This window comes from Petromyzon marinus, chromosome 31, assembly GCF_048934315.1.
Source record: "Petromyzon marinus isolate PM22_M1 ecotype Great Lakes invasive population chromosome 31, UKy_Petmar_22M1.pri1.0, whole genome shotgun sequence".
Classification (NCBI taxonomy): domain Eukaryota; kingdom Metazoa; phylum Chordata; class Hyperoartia; order Petromyzontiformes; family Petromyzontidae; genus Petromyzon; species Petromyzon marinus.
In genome coordinates this window covers 5083773-5093371 of record NC_133697.1, presented here as the reverse complement: position 1 = coordinate 5093371, position 9599 = coordinate 5083773, and the positions used below count along the sequence as shown (strand labels likewise).

The following is a 9599-nucleotide window of genomic DNA, read 5'->3' as shown; positions in this document are numbered from 1 at the left end:
CCGTTATATGCTTCGCTCACAGTACTTTCCCCAACAGTCTATCGGGGTAAAATGCAGGGTATTTGTCTTTGTTTTAAATGAGTGCATGCAAGCAAGTACGTTACGGAATCTTCTGCTGAACTTTTCATGTTTTTTTATATAAACTAATCTTTTAAACTAAATTATATTTTTATTTTAACAGATAAGGCCCACTGAGCTATTAGGCTAATTTTTCAGAAGGCGCCTGGCCTGGCCACAACGAAGTGGCTTGTCACGTGAAAAATTATAGCAGCTAAATACTTTAAACGCGTGTTTCTAAATGTGGAGGGAAAATCCGTAGAACCCGGAGAATAATCCACGCGATCACGGGGAGACACGCGCGTGATCGCTGCCATCTTTGAGAGAGCTGATATTTATATGAGTGAATGCAAAAATGTAATAAAATTTTTTATCTCTCTCTCTCTATTTGGAACCAAATAACATTTTTTTTATTCTTTGGAAACAAAAACAATCCACTAATTTCATATGCCGATAACAAAAAAAAGTCTGTTGAACAAGCGACCGGGCTTAATGGCAAACACAGGGGTGTTTACACAAGTTGTGGGAAAATATGCAGAGGTCTCCGTCTTCCACCACAGTGTTATTTACACTTCTGGATATTACCGCGCTCGGAAAATGCCACTGCCACGATAGCTCAGCGTCGGATGTGCACGGGCTACAGTCCACGGTGGAAAAAGAACACCACTTTTTTTTACCGACACAACTGCACGCGCGGGCGAAAAAAGGCGCCTCTAACGCTAATTTAGTCCACGGGCCAGGGCAGAAATCGGTGCCACCTACGGTAGTAAAAACACACACTTCAGCCGGACCGATTTACACAGCGAATAAAAGTGAATGATTTTATAACCCCCCACTCGTGTTTACATAATTCACCATCATTGGTCGCTTCAAGAAATCGGAACCGCGAGCGTGATGCCACCTCTGATAGTATCGACAGGCTAAATATTTACTCTGGGCTCATGTTTTCGGGTTGCGCGTCATGCGTGTTGTCCGGCATGATGGCACTCATAGATTTTACTGCATGGGAGGTGCGATATCAGTAAATGATGATTAGATCTGAGGTTTTGCACCACGTGCCAAACACAGTTGCTGAATGGTGCCAGCGCGTGGAGTAAAACGTCGGATGGACATCGTGCTGAACAACATTTGCTCCAACCCAAAAAAACACATCGCAGGGCTGTGTTTTTCATTATGTATGTAGGTTGAACTTCTTTCGCACCGTACGTAGCCAACCGTGCTAATCGGGCGAAGGACAATTAAACACAAAAAGAACAGTTCTAAAGAAATGAGCGTTCAATCTAGATAACTTAAAAAAGCATGAGCTGCAGTGGCTTCCAGACGGCCGCAGAAGCGCATCCGAAAGTGTGCGATGCGGTGAACCTTCTTTGTAATCGCCCCTCGATTTATTTACAGAACGCTGTTACCTGCTGACACCGGCAGCTGTCATCATAAATACAGGTCACACATGTCCATGTTTAACGAGGTTGCCTTTCAAGCGCAGTCCGGGAGTATTTAAAATAACTGGTATACGCCACTCTTAAAAGATCAAAGACTTTTTATTGACTGTACAACATTAAGTATAAAAATGTCCCTCACACTTGCTTACACGTGAGCTTCTGATAAACATTTTAAACTTGCAGTGGAATGTCAGGGATTTCTCTTTCGGGATCCAAACAACAACAAAAAAAGGGGGGGGGGGAGGGGAGGGCATCACTCACGTCTTGAAAAATTCCTAAAATGGAAAGAACGGCGCATGAAAGAAAACATGTTGCGTGTGTGTGCGCGCGACACTCATGAATTAGCCTATGACAGTGCATACATATAGCAGTCACTGCACGTCAATTAAGTCTCTGAAAAACACAAGGAAGGTGGGGGGGGCAGAGATTTGTTGACTTATTTTCGTAGCAATTCCTCAACAGATTTCAAACCGTTTAATTTTTTTTATGCGCTGCCTACTACCACACCGTAACAAACCGCCTCTTTCCGACTGCCAATTACACCGTCCCTTTGGAGCGGACTCTTCCACGAGGAATACGGGGAAGGATTCGGCCCGGCCTAGTGCACAGAGAGGGGGGGGGGAGGATAAACCGAGCACTTTCCAGAGCGATCGAGAGCAGAATGGAATCCCGAGTACCTTCGTAAAGGGTACGCGCGACCTTGCAAAAAGTACCTTGACTAAAAGGTGCACACGTAACAGCAATCGAACACAGCAAAGCCATGGAGGTGAACACATTCGCAGAAAAAAAAAGTCTCCCTCGTCAGTATTAAATACAACAGTACCGTCCGTGGAGGGTATTCTTTAGAAGATATCCTCGGGTTATTTCGGAAACTACAGAAGCAAGCCAAGGCTGCTAGTGCATAACATTGTTTTTTAATGTGTTTGTTAATTTTTTATTATTAATTCTTTTACTTTATTTGTTCACAAACGACAACAGGCATGCAATGTTATTGAGACCCACACTCTGCACTAGTTGCAATCCCGGAATGTTCCAACTTCTTCCTTAAATCAAGCTACAGCCTCTGGAACTTCGTAAAATGTGTGCAGACAACGGACGCACGGAAATAATAAACAACAACAACAAACAAACAAAAGTACAAAACATCAAGCTCAGTCTCGGACATTACGGTGGTTTGCACTTGCTGGCAAAAATAAAACAGCCAAGGTGAAATATTTCCCATTCCTGGGGCCATTTGCGGAGATAAAACAAAAAGCTTCTTCTCAATGAGCCGGAGTTTTTTTTTTAGGAAGAACTTAACGGGCAGGGGGCCACACATATTGCTTGATTGACGTCACAGCTGAGAAAATCCGGCCCTCCACACAACGACCCTGGGAACAAGGATCGTCGTCGGCAGAAGAGGAATATCACAACGGCGATTCTCTCCACGATCTGGCTTTCCCTTTGTTTTAAGTCTCCTTCAACGTCTCCTTCTTCTCCGTTTGTTGTTGCTTGAGTACCCTGTTGCGAGAACAGTTGTGTGTGGCGTGGTCTTCCGAAAACCGGAGCAAAAAGGAGAATCGACTCGAAACAGTAGAAGCAGGTGTTGTCACAGTCGGTGGAACATTTCTCATAGGCATGCCACGCATTGCAAACGGTAGTTTCATTTTTTTTGTTTAAGGACACACGAAAAGGAAAAAAAAAACTAAAAACTGTCTCTTGCATGCCAGTAAGCATATATTTATAGTGTTTTCACTGTCTCTTCATTTATAAATAATACAAACGGCAAATTGGCCATCCTGTTGTTGCTGGTCCCTTTTAAATAGAGTGTCGCATATTAATCCCTTGAGGGTTCGTCGTGTTTTACTTGGGCAAGGTCCTTTTGTGGGGCAGTGGGTCGTCGAGATCTATGACGGCATGGTTTCTTCAGAAGGTCACTTCAGAACCTGAAAATAAAAAAAGTAAAAACCCAGTTATTCACGCTGACCGAGGACGTGGCAACGGTTCGTTCGCGGAAATGCGCTTGCGTCGGAAAGATGTGCCCCGACGTTTCGCTCCGCCTGCTGGGAGAGGGAATTCACGTTCCTGAAGTGGCCACCGAAACGTGGAACGGAACGTCGGACGTCATGCCGAAAAACGCGCGGTGCCTCCGATTGGCACGGTTGGCTACGTACGGTGCGAAAGAAGTTCAACATACGTACGCACGTACAACCCCAAAAACACATCGGACAGCAATATCCACACAAGCAACGGCTTGTGCGGATATTGCAAAGATCAAACAATTGGAAAGAGCTGATTCTCTGTGCCACTGTTAAACTTTAAGCATGTAGCCGCACAAGCTGACTTAACATAGTTTGACATTATTATTTTTATGCATAAATGAATGAACACTGTCATTTAATACCACGTGGGAGCTCATTGACATAGGGTCTCAGATTTTTGCTGAATATGGTACATTACAAATCTTGGATTGATTTATTGTATGTATGATTGATTCTATGTATGTATGTATGCATAGTCCAACATTGCAAAGGCAAACAATTGGGGGAAAAAACTTGAGTCATTTAAACCACGATTACTTCAGGTAAATGGGTATTCCTGGTTCCCAGCTACAGCTAGCATCATTGGCAAGTGATATCTGAGCCCAATGGGCTTCACCAACCCGCACTGACCAGCGTGGTGAAGTAAGATCATTAACTCCAATAACCAGCAGTGGATTGACAAAAGTGCATTGTTCTGTTTTTCTTAACTAAGTTGAGACCTGTTTTATACTGGTGTTAAGCACGATATCAAATAATAATAAAGGATGACGATGTTTGGACTGTTGGATTTTATAGCACAATAAAACAATTACATTTTTGAAAGTCGCACCACCATCGCCACCATTTTCATCATCATCATCACCACCACCGCCATCATCACCAAGATCCCTGGATTCAATCTTCAGCGAAGCTTATGAACCACAACCATAAACCGCATCCCCACAATACCTTGGCAGCAGATGCAAATACATCATGATAATGATGATGCACAAATGGAAAATTAAAAACTATTCCACAGTGTGCAGAGTCTGTGGTCACCACCCAGAAGAGAACCGTGAACTTATAATGACTCAATACCCAATTCACAAATACGAAGAAAGCATCATCAGAGCGATGCACTCCGCTACTCCCGATCCAATAATGTGGCTCAACACCTCGATGTCAAATTTTAGTTGTTGTTCTACATTAACATCAGCCGCATGAAGAAGAACCATCACCGCACCACCGCCACCACCATCATCGTCATAGGCATTAGCGTTACCTGGAATTTCTCCGCAGACTCTCCCGAGAGCTGTGTGAAAGTGACACGGAGGTGTGGGGCTGTCAAAGTGCCGAGTCGCTCCGTAGGTGAGCGTGCCTCGCTGTTACGTGTCGCCGCTGTTTCCTCGAGGTCTTGCCGTGGTTGAAAATTCGCATAGCAAACCCGGTTCGCTCAATGCATTTGCAGTGCCTATACAGTAACATTGATCAATTTTAAATAATATTTACAGCAAAAAAAAAATTCTCTCTTTTTTTTACAGTTTTTTTCTTTTTTTAAGGGGTTTGCTGACTTAGGTATAGCTATAACATATTTTGAATACACGTAAGGAAATTGTTGGTAATCGATGTTCGGTGGAAAATCCCAGATTCTGAAGTAACCTGCAAAATCACACCAGAGAGAGAGAGAGAAAAAAAAATGTGATTTGACATTTTCCACAACCTTGATTGTAACTCCTACTAACTTTAGCCTGGGTACGGCTGCGTGCGTGAATTGGTCTCAGCTGACAACTAGCGGTCAAGTCACAGAACCTACAATTTAGGAGCACGCAAAGGTGCATTGCCACAAACACAGCAGGATAGCACCACTCCCGTCATGCTTTGCAAGCGTGTCATGTTATCGCGGCGCTGTACGTTTCAATTCTCTCTCAGCCTTGTCCAGACCACCGGCTCAACAGGACTACAATGTGTGGCCGTATTGTCGTTTAGACCGCCAGCTCGAAGACTTGGAAAACGTGGGCGGCCCCAATAGGCACACGTGCAGCCATACCCGAATAAAGTTAAGACTACGAAAATAAAATTTGAAAAAAGATTAAAACGCATTTTTATTCCATGCTAACATTTCCGACATGACATTAAACGCTGCATTGGAGTTCCAAAGAAAACACTACTTAAAGGCATTGTTAAATCCAAGTATATGAAAGTACATCTGGATGTAAGCTTAGATCAGGGGTGGGGAACCTTTCCCTTTGGTGGGCCACACACACACACCTCGGCGTTATTCAATAACAAGAACAACACTGAGCATACACTGAGTAGTGTATAAAGAAGAGGGCCTTGCGGTGACAGTATTGACGGAGCGTGTTAAAATTATGAACACAGTGTTGTTGCCAGGTCTGAAATATTTCCCTTTCAGGGATGGATAAATATCGTTTGCAGGTCATTTCGAGCGGTATGCTTTGTGTGGTATGGACGCTTCAGTAGAAGTAGCGGGTTGCATCTGGCCAATGGCCTGTAGGTTCTCCATTCCTGGCCTAGATGTACAGACCTCTGTTGAGTTCAGTGCATGCTCCTACTCCATGTGGCACAACCAAAACTCCAATTTGAAAATTTACTTCAACAAATTAAAAAAAGTAAAAAATATATATGGCAGTGGCGTGGAGCAGTTGCACAGTGGTTAGCACACCGCGTTACGAACCTGGCGGTTCTGAGTTTGATTCCCGCCCACGGCTATAACATCGATGACAAGCGATATCTGAACCGGTCCTAGGCGCTCCCTTTCACCAACCCGCACTGACCAACATGATGAAGTACAGTTAAACAACCCCCCCCTCCCCATGTGCCACTTGGCATGATTACACTAACGATGACCCACATCTTCAAATGTACGCCCGAAACCGTGGAACTTCTCCGCATCCCCCACCACCCCCCCCCCCCCCCCCCGTACAAAAAGGGGCTTTTGTACCTCAGTAGACACTTCTCGTGTTCTCAAAGGACACTGGTTCGAATTGTTTGTGAACATTTATGCAGCTATAGCTTCAGTGACCTGCATACAGCGCGTGTTTGGTGGAGGACCGGTTTTGTCCTTAGGCGACGTATGACACTCAGCAGTTGGTTAATTGGGCCGTGCCACGGCAGACAATGGCCCACTCTTAGCGAGAGTGTTACAGAATATTAATAGGAAGTGAGTGGCCAGGAGCACCGGCCCCGGCATCCCCAACTCAAAAGACGTCGGCGCATCACAATGCACGGCCTCCTCCTCCTTGCGTACGGCTTTTGTATAGCGGCTCATGAGTCCATGTGCAGATCTGAGAGCCAAAGCACGGTCCCGTAGGAGGAATCTGAATGGACGTCTTCAACGCCTCTGGTGAATTTAACCAGGGTTCACAATGGCTCTCAATGTGGTCCACCGCGATTCTCGTCGGGAAACAATGCACCGCGTTTGAACAGCGTAGCATCGCGACCACAGTTTGAACCGTGTCTCTAAAGCCAGCGTCCAACTGCTGAGCGATCGATTGCGCGCAACTCGGTTGCAACCCGGTTGCGACCGGTTGTGCGCAACTCGGTTGCAAGCAACTAAACCGCCTGTAAGCGGACGTCTCACGGTGAAGACGGACTCGACTTTTCAAGCTCCCGTCTGCTCGGCGATTTGTAGCGACGTATGTCATCGCGTGGTGCGTTTGTGAACTCGGGATTGGTTGTGGAACCTCGTGGAAACTCTGTGCAAAAATGGGACTTGTGGACCTCAACGAGCTGCGGTTGTTACCATCCTGCATACGCGGTTTTCAACGATCGTGGAATGTATACATCCACACTGGAGTTCGCTTTGTATTCGGGCATGAGGGATTTGCCAACAGAATACGCCGTTAACATTCGTTTCTGTGCCACCACTAACTCAGATGTGGCCAAAGCAGTGGTGGGTGATGATTACTCAGGAGTGGGCCCAGCTGAAAAACAGTGTCTCACAGAAGGGATGGTGAGAAGATGTTCAGTCCCTCTCCTGGTATGGCAGGAGGTCGTGGATTCGATCCCAACCCTGAGCCTGCTGTATATTTGGAGTTTGCATGTTGCCTCTCCTCGTGGTCACGTGGAATTTTTTTTCCGGGTCCTCCGGTTTCCCCCTCCACATTTAGAAATGCGCGTTTAGAGCAATTGGCTGCTATGAATTCACTCATGATAAGCCGCCACTTCGTTGTGCTATCGTTTGTGGCCAGGTCGCTTTCTGAAAAAAGAAGGGGGTATTGCTCAGTGGGCCTTACCTGATAAAAAAAATAAAAAGATAGTTTAACAGTTTTTTTTTTTTGGTGCTTCTCACCAACTGCCAGTCGAGCCTCCTGCCCAGACTCAAGAACCACGCCCCACGTAGGCTTGGAAGCAATTGCCAAACGATTACCGAACGCGGTGTACGGAGGTATTAGGGGCAATTGCTTGAAACAACTCTTACCTCCATTGACCTTGCACGACCCGACTGCTGAAGTCACATGTAATGCCACTGGCCCTCCATGCCCATGCCCATGCCAGCCATGGGCCCTGCTGCAGCAACACAGACATTACGGGTTAACCACACGACACGGAACGCGTGCTATTGGGCAACGCTGCTAAGAGGGGGGAAGAAACGACTAACGAATGTACATAATGGATATAAAGAATGGATATAATGAATGTATATTATGACTATAATGAATGTATATAATGAATGTACGTAAATCGAGAGCTGTCACAACTTGGGATTGAACCGGAGAAGTGTCGCTAAAGTTACATTATTTTGCATATATACACATGTATATCCCCGTGTGATGTTGTCACAATTCATAGCATGCCTTTCGCTTCTCATCTTACGACTGTATTTGCGAGCACAATAACGCTGATTCCTGTAACATGCTAGAGCCATGCTTTCAAACTCAAGACTCGTTTGACATAACGTTGTGTTGAACTCCTTCCGTGTCGTACGTAGCCAACCGTGCTAATCGAATGCATAATAAAGAATGGTAAGCTGTTATGATGAATTGTGGGTAACGAACTATAAAAACTAGGTGTAGTTCATCAGCCTATGGTGCTTCTGGAATGATATTTTAACAGGCCATACTCTGCTGATGAGACTCAGAGCAGTCGAAACCAATGCAGATATATTATTAGAAGGTCGATACGTTGCGTGGATGCTGTGCATTCATCTGCGCCTTCCTCTTTGTTGCCCGCTCCCAGTACCGCTCTGGCTGGCCCCTGGACCCCAGTGCAGTCGCATTGGCTGCACACTTGATGGCTACACGACTGCTCTTACAGAGACAAAGATCCCCCGTTTAGCCTTAAAATAATGTTGGGGCAAGTGCTGCTAGCGAGCACCTATGAAGGCCCGCACAGCACACGAGGGGTGGGTGGCTAGCACCACGCTCGGCCGCCTTTGTCTCCCTCGTGGCGAAGTTTTTGCATGTCGCACAAGGTACTGATTTGAGGCTGAGTCGACCTAGGGGAGGCACAGGACCGGTTCAGATAATCGTCATCGATGGTGGCCGTGAGCGAGAATCGAACTCGGGTCGCTGGGTTCGTAGTGCAGTGCGCTAACCATTGCACTGCCAGATCCCACACAAAAACACGCACGCACACACGTACGCACGCACACACGTACGCACGCACACACGTACGCACACACACACGTACGCACGCACACACGTACGCACGCATACACGTACGCACACACACGTACGCACGCACACACGCACGCACGTACGCACGCAAGTACACACGCACACACGCACGCACGTACACACGTATGCACGCACACACATATGCACGCACACACGCACGCACACACGCACGCACTCACGCACGCACGCACACACGCACGCACACACGCACGCACGCACACACGCACGCACACACGCACGTACGTACCAGGCGGATGGAGGCCCATGTGCTGCTGCCCGTCCATTACAAACCCTCCCAAGTGCTGCCCGTCGGGGCTGTACCCCGAGCCTTGAGCTGAGAAAGTTAAATAAAATGTACATAATTATACATAGTATATATACATATTTAAAATGCCAATTTTTAATATAAAATGGGCTAATTAAAATTCAATGTACTGCAGTTCACTTTGTTTAAATTCTCCAAC

General features: G+C 46.2%; 1 protein-coding gene across 2 annotated transcripts in view; it reads right to left on the bottom strand.

The window, feature by feature from the left end:
• Window positions 1-1576: 1576 nt before the first annotated feature.
• Window positions 1577-9599, bottom strand: part of LOC116947946 (homeobox protein Meis1-like) — a 93965-nt gene continuing 85942 nt past the window's right edge. Inside the window, exons 11-14 of one of the 2 annotated variants that reach the window (XM_032964291.2) lie at window positions 9383-9469; window positions 7938-8026; window positions 4779-5155; window positions 1577-3421 (exon numbers count right to left, since the gene is read on the bottom strand). In XM_032964291.2, the coding sequence (XP_032820182.1) occupies window positions 7971-8026; window positions 9383-9469 (143 nt within the window). In that variant the 3' untranslated portion in view covers window positions 1577-3421; window positions 4779-5155; window positions 7938-7970. The remainder of the gene's footprint in view (window positions 3422-4778; window positions 5156-7937; window positions 8027-9382; window positions 9470-9599) is intronic. The other variant, XM_032964292.2, reaches the window with a different exon arrangement.